The following is a 15,244-nucleotide window of genomic DNA, read 5'->3' as shown; positions in this document are numbered from 1 at the left end:
GAGGTTGTCTATGTGTACACATTGTTGGGTTTTATAGTTTTAGATACATAGAATTGTGTACAATATATAACCAGCATGAGTGTATTAACTGCTGGATCAAATAAGGTCCAACTTACATTTACATTTTCAGCAGATGCCTTTATCCAAAGCGACTTACATTACAGTTACAGTATACAGTCTGAGCAACTGAGGGTTAGGGGCCTTGCTCAAGGGCCCAACAGCAGCAACCTAGCAGTGGTGGGGCTTGAACCAGCAACCTTTGGATTACTAGTCCTGTGCCTTAACCACTAGGCTACGGCTTGCCATTCCTGTGAGTGATAAATGGGCCATGTACATTTACAAACCCTATTTCCAGAGATGAACCAGTCCACAATGAGCAGTATCATTATATGAGGGTGTAAATGGAGGATTAACCAAAATCAGTCCAATGATTTGTTCAATGCATAATTGCAAATTTCACCATCTACTGTTACTATGATATTGTAAATTTAGGGAATTCAGAGAAATCTCAGTCTGTGCTGGGTCAATAATAAATGCATGTGACCTTCAAGCGCTCTGATGACATTTCAAACCATCATGCCCTCACCAGTGTGATAAATAAATCAGATTGAACCAAGAAATGCAACCTGCATCATTTCTATGCAGAACTGCTACCAAGTTCTCTCAGCCTAAGCATATCTTATGCACCTTCTCACTGGTATGGTTATTTGTTGAGGCAAAGAAGCCTGGCATGGATCAGGAAAGCAGTAGGCTATGTTGTCAGGGTCTCCAAGAGCAGAAAGGTCTTAGTAGATGTTCCAGACCACACCTATCACCCACTGTATATTGGGCAGCAATACAGGATGATATCAGAGGTGGATGATCGTAGAGATGATAGCAGCAATGACACCAATTCAGCTGTTCTGTAACCACTTCTGTACTCAACCAAGAAAACACAAATGTGTAGGAACAACAGAATGGACTGTCGGTAAAGTGCCAGAACATGGAACCCTCAGGTCAGAAGACCTTCAGGTTAGAACTTGTTGCTGAGGAAGAGCTGAGGATTCCTCTCAGTACAGCTTGAGTAAATAAGCTGAGAAAAGCAGGACCGGAGGAGGACAATCGAGGATCTTGGACTGGTGAAAGAAATCAATAACCTTCAACCTGAGGATGACCCACCAGGAGACACTCAGCAGAAAACCAGACAGACCTGATAGCCTTTAAACCTAAAAAGACAGAGTTGCAAGATGGGACTTCAAGTCATAACAACAGGACAGACCACTTTATCACTGAAGACAGAGAGGTCAAAGTGCTGGACAGCTTTTGTATATGTGGAATGATTTCTAACAGTATAGGATCCAGCGGTCAGGAAACACCACACAGACTGAACCTCAGCAGAACAAGAGTAAAGGAACTGGAACAAATCTCCAGGAAGAACATCGATGCCCATTCATTTGGTGCTGTTAAAGACTTTTGAGAAGACAAACCAATCGATCCTCAATCAGATTAACCGAACCCTCTCAGTGGAAGCTTAGATAACCAAACTGCGGCTCTGTAATCTTAGATACATTATCAGAAGAACCAGTTTACTGGAAAAGATCATTATTATAGTAAATGAAGACGCTTCTTTCTGTCGCTACATGGAACGCTGTGCTGTGAGGTGGTCCGGCTATAGATTTCCAAAGGGCTGAGCATTGGAGACAGTGGTAGCTTAGTTGGTAGAGCTTTGGGCTTTCGAACTGAAGGTTGTGGATTAGAATCCCGGCTTTGCCATGCAGCCACGGTTAGGCCCTTGAGCAAGGCCCTTAACCCTTTTGGCTCTAGGGGCGGCGCACAATGATTGACCCTGTGCTCTGACCCCATACGCATACACATGTATGTGTTTACATGTACGTGTTTACGGGTTCCGTCCGCCGTGCCGGGTGTGATAATATCTGTCCTCAAAGTGACGTGGGCATGAACGTGGGTGTGGTGTGTTTCGAACTGGGACCCTAAAAAGAACTGGTCTGGTGTTACTGGTTGTGTTTCTAAGGCTGAACTGTCGTCTTCATGTGTGTTTCTTTATATTCCTGATGGAGGAGCCACACCCAGATACATCTGCTCTGGTTCTGAAGAACACCAGCTCAGCTGAGCTCGTTCGTTTCGGTGCCGCGATTTACCGCACGAGTTTGTTCTGGAATGAAAATGAAGCTTCATCAAATATTGAACCTCTGGGGGGTTAATGGTCGATTATCTGAAGAAAAATGGGCAGAATTAACCTGATTGTAATTTGTTTGATATATAAAATGTTGATATTGATACAAATAGAGCCTCCAGTGTCAATACATCTGCTGCAGGTGTAACAAGTGCGACCTCTAGAGGTTAAAATAGCAGGAACAGTCGGTCCTGACCTGAAGAGAATTTCTAGTAGCTCCAATTAACCTGACTGCATGCCTTTGGACTTGAGGGAGGAAACCAGAGCACCTGGAGGAAACCCATGTGGACACTTCACACACAAAGCACCCTGGGAATCGAACCCAGGCCCCTTTTTTTTAATGTGAAATTCCTTTTTGCGCTACCTAAACAAAGGTATTGAAAGCCAGAAGAGCAGATTGTACACAGTGCTGCAGTTTACTGTCCTAACACAAAAATCGCGAGTGTGTGTGTGTGTGTGTGAGTGATAGGAGGTACAGACAGTGTGTGTACAGTATGTGTGTGTGTGATAGGAAGTACAGTGAGTGTGTGTGATAGGAAGTACAGTGTGTGTGTTTGTGTGTGATAGGAGGTACAGTGTGTGTGTGTTTGTGTGTCTGTGTGTGTGTGTGATTGGAAGTACAAACAGTGTGCATAAAGTACAGTGTGTGTGTGTGTGTGTGTGTGTGTGAGTAGGTACTGTGTGTGTGTGTGTGTGTGTGTGTGTGATAGTAGGTACAGACAGTGTGTGTGTGTGTGTGTGTGTGTAAAGTGCAGTATGTGTGTATGTGTGTGTGTGTGTGTGTTTGTGTGATTGGAAGTACAGACAGTGTGTGTACACTGTGTGTGTGTGATAGTAGGTACAGACTGTGTGTGTGTGTGTATATGTGTGTGTGTGTGTGTGTTTGTGTGTCTGTGTGTGTGTGTGTGATTGGAAGTACAAACAGTGTGTGTAAAGTACAGTATGTGTGTGTGTGTGTGTGTAAAGTACAGTACAGTGGGGCCAAAAGTATTTAGTCAGCCACTGATTGTGCAAGTTCTCCTACTTAGAAAGATGAGAGAGGTCTGTAATTTTCATCATAGCTACACTTCAACTATGAGAGACAAAATGAGAAAAAAAAATGGCTTAAAATCTCACGATACATGGCCCCGTCAGTCCGAACTGACGACTCTGATGGCTCCAATTAGCATCCTTTCATTTGTAAATGTGGCCATTGCCTGAGGAATCTGCAGGGGGGAGTAGAGCTGAATTCACACTAACGTCTGTCTAATACTTGAAAAGGACTAAAAACCTGGCCTTTCTGAGCCAATGGCCTTAAGGACAGATCTTTTACTTTTTTGGGTGTCAATGACAAAAAATACCAAAATTCAAGATTAAGTCAAATAATAATGATGATTTATTAATATGAATATAAGTAAGTTTACGTCTAAGTCTTCCTTCGGATCCAGACGAGTCTTCTGAAGCTTCTCAGGAGAGAAAAGTTCAAAGCAAGAAGCGAAGCGCCAGAGAGGAAAAAAGCAAAAAGAGCCCCCACCTCTGGTCACTCTTTAGTTTTATACCTTCATTAATTCCTGATCACGTCAAAAATGCTTATGTGTGTGCGCTGTCTTTTGCACAAAATGCTGAAGCATACAAAATCTTTTTCTGTACCCCTGTACATTTTGGCACGACACAGAGTCCTGGGTCTTCACAAAGATCAGTTTCAGTTCCCTGTTCCTAAATGTTCTGTACAGAGAATTAGCCAGACATTATGTAATGGCTTTTTCCATCCAAAAGTCAGCTTTTTAAGTACAGTTATAAGTCAAAAAGTTTTACCATATAAATCAATAAATTTTACCTAAAAAATCTATTTCTAACCGAGATGACATCCTCAAAACACCATGTGAAACACAGGTCAAGAGACTTTGCATTTTGAGGGAACTGACAATTTGTATAAAACACACATTTTGTTTTGAAGCACACATGAAGTGTTTTGGGAGAGATGTGACCTTTTGCTGCTGATCCGTGATGTTGTGCGGCATTATCCAGGTCATTTTGCCAAATGTACATATCATAACATACAATCTGTTTCAAGTTTTCAAGTTTTTCTAAAATAATTTATTTATGTTTTTCTTTTAAAAAAAGATGTGAAAGAAGTGGGTTCAAAATGACAGACAAAAAACAAAACAAATTAATTGTGTTGATCCACCTCAACAAAGGTCTTGTAAAAGAGTGTAAGCAAAAGAATGTAAGCTGCTCCTGAGTGTGTCTGCCCACCCCCCAGCTGCATTGTTGTGCAGGGGATATGCATAAGGTTGCTAACACCTTAGCAAATTTGCATGCAGCCTTTTGTGCTGTGGGGGATAAATAGGTGACTGCTTCACCTATTTTGTTCAAAAGAAACAAAATGCAGAGAAGGCTCACCACTCAACAGGCATTGGAACTGATCCTGAGCAACACCAACCCTTGTGACTCAGATGGAGAAGACATAGTCCTTCAACCGGATTCGGACTGAGCTGTCTTCAGGTTAGATTTTTCAAATGACCTATTTTTATTTCCTGACTATCTTTTTTATTTAGAACCAAAACAAAATGTTAATTTGAAATTATTTATCTTGCAGATGAGGAGACTCCTCTACCAAAAAAGAGAGCTCGGTTGGCGAGTGAGCCGACAGAGACCGCAAAAGATGGCACAGTGTGGCGTGAAGTACAAGTGGGGAAACGTCTCCATTTCACCCCAATAGAACCGTACCCTACAGATGGAGAGCCAAGGGCTAAGGCCAGACGAAGTGTCCGGAGTCGCCTTCAGAGCTTCCTCTGTTTTATCACTCTTGACATGCTTCGTAGCATTCAAGAATGGACTACTCAACATGCACGTCACACGGAGCAGGTGGATTGGTTCATGGATCTCCCGGAACTAATGGCACTTATTTCAGTCACTATCTTGCGGGTGGTGACCAAGGTTCCATCACTACGTGACAGCTGGTCAGCAAACCTGGCAAACCCAAGGATCATTGCAACTATGGCCCGAAACCGCTTCCAAGACATCATGCAACACCTACGCTTGGGTGGCTTGCGACTTGAAATCAAAGTACATCTGTAATGTCCTCCCATATCTTGGCAAGGACCCCAGTCGTCCCAGCGGGGAGAGACTGTCCGAAACTGTAGTGATGAGGCTGATGGAACCATTCATGGACAAGGGCAGAACTGTAACCACGGACAATTTCTTTACATCATTGTCACTTGCACAACGACTGCTTAGCCGGAAAACCACTATCCTCGGCACAGTCAACAAGAGTCGCCGGGAAATTCCTCAATCCGCTAGACAGATGGACCGCACTGAATTCACCACTCAGGTGTTTTCAACCACTGGTGACACACTGACAGTGTATGCACCCAAACGAAAGAAGGCCGTCTACATTCTCAGCAGCATGCACAGCGTGGTTGAGACTGAGGATACCAACAAAAGGAAGCCAAACACGGTCACACAATACAACCACACAAAGTGCGGTGTGGATGTAATGGACCAAATGGTGCGGGAGTACAGAGTGCGTGCAGGAACACGGAGATGGCCAGTCGCCGTGTTCTACAACATGATTGACATGGCAGCACTGAATGCGCATGTTCTTTATCAGGCATGCACTGGGGTGCAGGAGAGACGGGTGGACTTCCTGGTTGAGCTTGCAAAAGAGTTAGGTGACTCTCATGTGAGTGAAAAGAAGGCACGCAAGGAGAAACTCCTTCGGCAACAACCTTCCACACCCAGCCCTGGCAAAAGGGCGAAGTGTCAGGTCAACCATCGATGCACGAACAATTGTGCAACTGAGAGATGTGTTGACTGCTACAAATACACGTGTGGCAAATGTACCAGGGACATACCCAGGCAGTGCCAGGTATGTTCCGACAGTGCAGACAGACTGCTGAGTGAGTGCTGAAATGCTAGTCACACAAGAAGGACATGCCACTCACACTCACACACACATCCCCCCACTGCAGCCTATTGTAAATATGTGTGGAATTGTTTTATTCCTTGTATTTTTATTATTATTTTTATAACAAAAATAAAAAGCATGGAAACAAATAACAGTTGTTCTTTTGTATATTTTTCACACTGAAATTTCAGTCCTCTTGACTTAGACACAAATGCTTCTGGTCATTACTCACAGCTGTACCTTGCTCTAAAATGTCTCATTCTCTATTTAAAATATATAAAAAATGATTCATTGTTTCAGTGCTTTTTTGCTCAAATAAAACTAAACTAAATACAATATGTATAGTCTTTATATTATCAAATACAATAAACTGAATTGAACTAACTAGAAACTAAATGGCTAAACTCAATGGAAAACAACAACCTCCTGTGGTGCGACAGTAATGGCCTTATTTGCAGAACAAAAGACGGTGATTATAGGATGTTAGCTAAAATCCTTCAGGTCATTCGACCCGTCTCTGGGTTCCAAAGGTAGAAATGTTAAATGACCCCTCTCTGGGACTTCTAGTGTTAACATGGATCAATCGTCCTGTCCTCTTTGTAGAAAAACAGCCCCAAAGCATGATGTTTCCACCCCCATGCTTCACAGTAGGTATGGTGTTCTTGGGTTCTTCTTCTTCCTCCAAACACGACGAGTTGAGTTTTTACCAAAAAGTTCCATTTTGGTTTCATCTGACCACATGATATTCTCCCAATCCTCTTCTGGATCATCCATATGCTCTCTGGCAAACTTCAGACGGGCCTGGACATGTACTGGCTTAAGCAGGGGGACACGCCTGGCACTGCAGGATTTGAGTCCCTCTCGGCGTAGTGTGTTACTGATGGTAGCCTTTGTTACTTTGGTCCCAGCTCTCTGCAGGTCATTCATCAGGTCCCTCCGTGTAGTTCTGGGATTTTTGCTCACCGTTCTCATGATCATTTTGACCCCACGGGATGAGATCTTGCGTGGGGCCCCAGATCGAGGGAGATTATCAATGGTCTTGTATGTCTTCCATTTTCTTACAATTGCTCCCACAGTTGATTTATTCACACCAACCTGCTTGCCTATTGTAGATTCACTCTTCCCAGCCTGGTGCAGGTCTACAATTTTCTTCCTGGTGTCCTTCGACAGCTCTTTGGTCTTGGCCATGGTTGAGTTTGGAGTCTGACTGTTTGAGGCTGTGGACAGGTGTCTTTTATACAGATAACGAGGTCAAACAGGTGCCATTAATACAGGTAACGAGTGGAGGACAGAAGAGCTTCTTAAAGAAGAAGTTACAGGTCTGTGAGAGCCAGAAATCTTTTTTGGTTATTGACCAAATACTTATTTTCCACCATAATTTACAAATAAATTCTTTAAAAATCCTACAATGTGATTTCCTGGATTTTTTTTTTCTCATTTTGTCTCTCATAGTTGAAGTGTAGCTATGATGAAAATTACAGACCTCTCTCATCTTTCTAAGTAGGAGAACCTGCACAATCAGTGGCTGACTAAATACTTTTTGGCCCCACTGGATGTGTGTATGTGTGTGTGTGTGTGTGTTTGTGTGATTGAAAGTACAGACAGTGTGTGTGTGTGTGTATGTATGTGTGTGAGTAAGTACAGACAGTGTACAGTGTGTGTGTGTGTGTGAGTAGGTACTGTGTGTGTGTGTGTGTGTGTGATACCAAGTACCACCACGTCCGCTCCCAATTCTTCCCTAAATTTAATAACATCATCCCCAACTTCACCTCCCTCCCAGACCCCGACAAACTGCCCCACCTACTGGGGGAGCACAGAGAGAGCTGCACACTAGCAGCACTCTATACTCACACCTGCCACCAGGTGAGGGACAGTGGGTGACCATGTCTCATACACACATACACACACACACACACACATACACACACACATGCACAAACGGATTGTTTTACTACCTTATTATTGTAAATACTATACTTTTTATTGTTATTATTTTGCACTGTTTTTATTAATATTTTATTCTATTCTATATTTTTTGCACATGTAACTGTTCTGTATATTTTTGTTCTTTCTTATTTTTATTGTTTATATTTCTCTGTAACTTGCTTTGGCAATACGAATGTCCTTATTTGTCATGCCAATAAAGCTTCTTTTGAGTTTGAGTTTGAGTGTGATAGTAGGTACAGACAGTGTGTGTGTGTGTGTGTGTGTGTGTGTGTGTGTGTGTGTGTGTGTGTGTGTGTGTGTGTGTGTGTGTGTGTAGGTACTGTGTGTGTGTGTGTGTGTGTGTCTGTGTGATAGTAGGTACAAACAGTGTGTGTACAGTATGTGTGTGTGTGTGTGTGTGAGTAGGTACTGTGTGTGTGTGTGTGTGTGTGTGATAGTAGGTACAGACAATGTGTGTGTGTGTGTGTGTGTGTGTGTGTGTGTGTGTGTGTGTGTGTGTGTGTGTGAGTGTGAGTAGGTACTGTGTGTGTGTGTGTGTAATAGTAGGTACAAACAGTGTGTGTACAGTATGTGTGTGTGTGTGTGTGTGTGTGTGATATTAGGTACAAACAGTGTGTGTACAGTATGTGTGTGTGTGTGTCTGTGTGATAGTAGGTACAAACAGTGTGTGTGTGTGTGTGTGTGTGTGTGTGTGTGTGTGTGTGTGAGTGTGAGTAGGTACTGTGTGTGTGTGTGTGTGTGTCTGTGTGATATTAGGTACAAACAGTGTGTGTACAGTATGTGTGTGTGTGTGTGTGTGTGATAGTAGGTACAAACAGTGTGTGTACAGTATGTGTGTGTGTGTGTGTGTGATATTAGGTACAAACAGTGTGTGTACAGTATGTGTGTGTGTGTGTGTGTGTGTGTGATAGGTACAAACAGTGTGTGTGTGATAGGAAGTATCAGTCCTGTGATGGACTGGCGACCTGTCCGAGCTGTTTTTTTGCCTTTCACCCAATTAATCTGACCCACCGTGACCCTGACCAGGATAAAGTGGTGGTAAAACAGACGGTGAATGAATGAAGCTTCATCTAAAGGAGCTTCAGGTGTCACCACAGCGACCAGTTTGAGAACCACTGAGACCGACTGTTGCTGCTGTTTTAACCTCTAGAGGGCGCACTTGTTTGTGTATGGATCTGTTAGAGTATGCTGCCCTCTAGTGGTGCTTTCAGGGAATGAAACAGCAGAGCTCAGTAACACTGAGGTTGTACTGTGTGCTGGAGCTTTTATAATGTTCTTTTACTTATTTTTAAATACAACTTAACTGTAATTATTTATTAAATATATAAATATCATGTTAAATATTATATAGTCTGCTGACCCGCTGTGTACCCTTTACTAACCACTTGTTTTTGTTCTAGGTGGTACAGTGGTGAATCCCTCCGACCCTTTTCCTGTTACCACTGTCAAGTTTATTTTGTGATGGCCAGTCGCCAGTCCATCACAGTTTAAGGGGAGCAGCCAAACTAGCCTTATTTACATGGGTCAAGAGAATGAATACGAGAAAAAGTAAGTTATTTCTCTTCCAACCATATACAGTGTATCACAAAAGTGAGTACACCCCTCACATTTCTGCAAATATTTTATTATATCTTTTCATGGGACAACACTATAGAAATAAAACTTGGATATAACTTAGAGTAGTCAGTGTACAGCTTGTATAGCAGTGTAGATTTACTGTCTTCTGAAAATAACTCAACACACAGCCATTAATGTCTATATAGCTGGCAACATAAGTGAGTACACCCCACAGTGAACATGTCCAAATTGTGCCCAAAGTGTCAATATTTTGTGTGACCACCATTATTATCCAGCACTGCCTTAACCCTCCTGGGCATGGAATTCACCAGAGCTGCACAGGTTGCTACTGGAATCCTCTTCCACTCCTCCATGATGACATCACGGAGCTGGTGGATGTTAGACACCTTGAACTCCTCCACCTTCCACTTGAGGATGCGCCACAGGTGCTCAATTGGGTTTAGTCCATCACCTTTACCTTCAGCTTCCTCAGCAAGGCAGTTGTCATCTTGGAGGTTGTGTTTGGGGTCGTTATCCTGTTGGAAAACTGCAATGAGGCCCAGTTTTCGAAGGGAGGGGATCATGCTCTGTTTCAGAATGTCACAGTACATGTTGGAATTCATGTTTCCCTCAATGAACTGCAGCTCCCCAGTGCCAGCAACACTCATGCAGCCCAAGACCATGATGCTACCACCACCATGCTTGACTGTAGGCAAGATACAGTTGTCTTGGTACTTCTCACCAGGGCGCCGCCACACATGCTGGACACCATCTGAGCCAAACAAGTTTATCTTGGTCTCGTCAGACCACAGGGCATTCCAGTAATCCATGTTCTTGGACTGCTTGTCTTCAGCAAACTGTTTGCAGGCTTTCTTGTGCGTTAGCTTCCTTCTGGGATGACGACCATGCAGACCGAGTTGATGCAGTGTGTGGCGTATGGTCTGAGCACTGACAGGCTGACCTCCCACGTCTTCAACCTCTGCAGCAATGCTGGCAGCATTCATGTGTCTATTTTTTAAAGCCAACCTCTGGATATGACGCCGAACACATGGACTCAACTTCTTTGGTCGACCATGGCGAAGCCTGTTCCGAGTGGAACCTGTCCTGGAAAACCGCTGTATGACCTTGGCCACCATGCTGTAGCTCAGTTTCAGGGTGTTAGCAATCTTCTTATAGCCCAGGCCATCTTTGTGGAGAGCAACAATTCTATTTCTCACATCCTCAGAGAGTTCTTTGCCATGAGGTGCCATGTTGAATATCCAGTGGCCAGTATGAGAGAATTGTACCCAAAACACCAAATTTAACAGCCCTGCTCCCCATTTACACCTGGGACCTTGACACATGACACCAGGGAGGGACAACGACACATTTGGGCACAATTTGGACATGTTCACTGTGGGGTGTACTCACTTATGTTGCCAGCTATTTAGATATTAATGGCTGTGTGTTGAGTTATTTTCAGAAGACAGTAAATCTACACTGCTATACAAGCTGTACACTGACTACTCTAAGTTATATCCAAATTTCATGTCTATAGTGTTGTCCCATGAAAAGATATAATGAAATATTTGCAGAAATGTGAGGGGTGTACTCACTTTTGTGATACACTGTAAATAATCATGTAATGTTCTCAACACAACTGTACAGCATTTCAAAAGCTTGAGTCTCTTTAGGCCCCTTTCCATTGTCTATTTTTATTAAATGACAAACTAATTCATCTGGACCCATTCAGGTGAAGGGATCCCTGGGAAATCACCTCGCCTCGTGCCCCTGCATTTACCGCTCTGTACCGTCTCCGTTCCTTCTCACGACACTTAAAAGACGTTTGGGCACCGAGGACGCCGAGCGATGACTTGTTTCCGTTATTTTGTCCCGTTCTTCCTGCAAACACGTCTTAATGTGTGAGACAGTTCAGGGTTCAAGATTCTCCTCACGTCCTCTATCGGGGACAGAGCAGGACTGCAGGCAGGACGCTCCAGCACCCGTACTCTCTACTTTCACAGTCTTTGCTCTGAAATTCCTCTAAATTCCTTGAATGGTTTAATGATATTCTGCACTGTAGAGGGAGAACATGCAAATCCCTTCTGATCTTTCTGTGATGAACGTCGTTTTTAAACATTTGAATCATTTTCTCACACATTTGTGGACAAACTGGATCCTGGATCAGCTTTACTCCTCAGATGCTGCTTTTGTACCAAATCATGATCACAATCACCTGATTGAAATCACATCATTATTTAGTTTTTTACCTCATTACTCGACCTAAATTTCCCCCGTCCCACGTTTTTTTGGAATGTGTTGCAAACCTGAAATGCAGGAATGGATGTTTATTAATAAATGAAATAAAGTCGAGCAGAGAGAAGATAAATCATCTCAGGTTCATCCTGTCTGACATCAAATAAAAGTCTAAGTAAATGCTTTTTTAATACCGTCCCAACTTTTTCTGATTCCGGGTTGTGTTTTTCAGGGTGTAGTTTATGTTCAAACTGGAGAGGAACTTGACTGTTGGAATAAATGAATAACACATTTCAGGAGACCTGGAGAGTCTGGATCCTCCCTTTGGGTCCCTCCCTATACTACTTTTGTGTGTTGCCAGATTGGGCGGCTTTCACTAAATCAGATCCAGCACCACAGAAAGTCCTCACAGACGGATGGGAACTGGAGGTGTCGATTAAACCTTCTAGGTTTCCAGATGTTTCCAGGACTCATGTTGTTATACTGCATTCATACTAACCCAGTTACTAAGTTATTGTTGGGCTGGCTGCCGTTTGTGTCAATAACAGCCTCCACTCCCCTGAGAATGACTTTAACATTATTTTGGAGTGTGTCTGCTGCAATCTGTGCACCTTCAGTCAAAACTGCATTTATGTGTGTCAGGTACTGATGATAGATGAGTGGCCTGCCTCACAGTCAATGTTCCAATTCATCTCAAATGTATTTAGGTGGAGTTTTACCCACACCATGCTTGTCAATCCATGACTTTCTTGGATTTCAGCTGTTGCCATATAATTTATTTGAATTATATTTGTGCATAATGTTAGAACTCAACAATAGTTAGGAGGGGGTTCACGTAATTTTTTGTTACCGTACAGTGTTTTTTTTTTTTTTTAATTAATTAATTAATTTAATTTAATTTTTTATTTTGTTATTATTTTTCATTTTATTTTATTTTTCCATACAATGTTTTATTATTTTTATTTATTTATAAAATAATGTTTTTTTCAATTTTATTTATTTATTTATTTTATTCTTATTGTTTTTATTTTATTTTCCTTTTCTGTACATTGTTTTATTTTTTTATTTTTTTATATTTTTTAATTTTTTAAATGTAATTAATTTATTATATTTTATTTTTCTGTACAATGTTTTATTTTTTTATTTTTAATTTTTATTTTTTTTATGTTTTTATGTTTTTTATTGTATTTATTTATTATTTTATTTTATTTTATTTTATTGTTTTTATTTTATTTTATTTTATTTTATTTTTCCGTACAGTGCTTTATTTTTTAAGTTTCTAATGTTTTATGTTGTTTATGTTTTTTTAATTTAATTTATTTAATTTGTTTTTTTATTTAATTTACAATGTTTTATTATTGTATATTATTTATTTATTTATTTATTTATTTTATTATTATTGTTTTTATTTTATTTTATTTTTCCGTTTTATTATTTTTTTTAATGATTTTTATTTTATTTTATTTATTTATTTTTAAGTACAGTGTTTGAACATCATGATAAATGTCTGCATATATTGAAGTGGGGCGTATTTTACGCATGGCGTTTTGAGGGGAGTGTTTAATCTGGCAACCTGGTGTGCAGCTCCATCCAGTAGCTCCAGAAGTAGCGGGTGAAGGCAGATCTGTTGGGATCTCACAAGTGATCCACTGTATTAAAGCTGTGCTGCTCAGTCTGGGCTCGTTCATGCTGAAAGACATTCAGAAGCACCTTAATCAGAACCGATTTCATGAGATTTATTGGATCTTCTGTTGGATAATGATGATGATCACTGCAGGATCACTAACACAGATCCAGTGTTTCTTCTTCTAAACCATGTCATTGGCTGTCCACTGGATTTAGAGGATCATAAACATGACGATGACCTCGAACGAGCGGAGAGCGGCTACTGCGCCCTCATCACCCGTGGGTACCTCACTCAGGGCGGCCAAGAGGAGCCTGTCCAGGCTGGGGAGGAAACACAGCAATGGATCTGTCCAGTAAGTCTACTATAGATCTGTAGATCTGTCCAGTCTGTAATGGATCTATAGATCTGTCCAGTAACTATGTAAAGGATCTATAGATCTGTACAGTAAGTGTTCAATAGATCTGTCCAGTAAGTCAGCAGTAGATCTACAGATCTGTTCAGTAAAACTGAAATAGACCCATAGATCTGTACAGTAGGTGAGTATAGGATCTATAGATCTGTCTAGTCATTTTGTAAAAGATCTATAGATCTGTACAGTAAATGTGTTAGAGATCTGTCTATAAAGTGTATAATAGATATATAGATCTGTCCTTTCATTTTGTGAAGTTTATGTACAGTATGTGTGTAAAGGATCTATAGATCTGCACAGCAAATGTGTAAAGGATCTGTACAGTAAGTGTATAATAGATCTACAGATCTGTCTAGTCATTTTGTAATAGATCTATAGATCTGCACAGCCAGAGTGTATAGGGTCTGTACGGTAGGTGTGCATAGGATCTATATTTCTGTCTAATAATTTTGTAAAAGATCTATAGATCTGTACAATAAGTGTGTAAGGGATCTGCCCAGTAAGTGTATGATAGATCTATAGATCTGTCCAGTCATTTTGTAAAGTTTCTGTACAGTAGGTGTGTAAAGGATATGTACAGTGTGTTAGGGATCTGTACAGTAGGTGTGTAAAGGATCTATAGATCTGTACAGTAAGTGTGTAAAGGATCTATAGATCTGTACAGTAACATCTCATCAAACCCCCTCCTTACTCTACACGTTTTGGACTCATTTCAACCGCCTTTCACTTTCTCGCCCAGGTCCAGCTCGTCGGGTGGCACCGCTCGCTCAGCGGAGGGCGTGGGTGTCAGACAACCAGCCAAGAACAAGATCCGCCGGCACCAGCATCGGCTGTCCATGTTCGGCCGCGGAGAGACGGCGACCGCTGGAGAGGAGCCGGCGGTAACAGACGACCCCTCAGAACTGTCCAGTCACGTCACGGCACCGGGTATCCTGAAGATCTTCGGCAACGAGATCTGCCAAGGTGCCAACTATAAGAGCGTCCTGGCTACAACCCACTCCAGTGCCAAGGAGCTGGTAAAGGAGGCGCTCGAGAGGTACAAATACAGATGTTTGGGCAGGTTACAGAATCATGCCCTTCTGCATTGCCAGAACAGAGGTGCAGATGATTGACGTCTTCTTTCTCTTGACTGACGGTCACCTGCTGGTGCCTTATTGAACGTTAACTCGCTCCAGGTGGAGGTGCTTCCATTTATCATGGTTTCTTACTTACATAGTCGCCAGCTCCTCAGTTGGCATCCTGCTTTCTCTTAAAGATGCTGAAGATGCCGTCACTTATATACATTTCTAGATTAATGTACGTATATATTGCTTGTAACACTAACTTATTGATAATGTCATGCATTGCTCCACAGCGACATCTGGTGGCCCCTAATGTAAGTTCAGTTTATCAGGATTTTCTCTGTTT

The 15,244-nt window shown here is 41.8% G+C and overlaps 1 protein-coding gene across 1 annotated transcript in view; it reads left to right on the top strand.

The window, feature by feature from the left end:
• The first annotated feature begins 13,655 nt into the window (after window positions 1–13,655).
• radil2b (Ras association and DIL domains 2b) overlaps window positions 13,656–15,244 on the top strand; it is a 21,840-nt gene continuing 20,251 nt past the window's right edge. Inside the window, exons 1-2 of the mRNA XM_063004003.1 lie at window positions 13,656–13,780; window positions 14,577–14,873. Of these exons, the coding sequence (XP_062860073.1) occupies window positions 13,656–13,780; window positions 14,577–14,873 (422 nt within the window). The remainder of the gene's footprint in view (window positions 13,781–14,576; window positions 14,874–15,244) is intronic.

Source organism: Trichomycterus rosablanca, chromosome 10 (genome assembly GCF_030014385.1).
Source record: "Trichomycterus rosablanca isolate fTriRos1 chromosome 10, fTriRos1.hap1, whole genome shotgun sequence".
Taxonomy (NCBI): Eukaryota; Metazoa; Chordata; class Actinopteri; order Siluriformes; family Trichomycteridae; genus Trichomycterus; species Trichomycterus rosablanca.
This window is presented reverse-complemented; position numbering and strand designations above follow the sequence as displayed.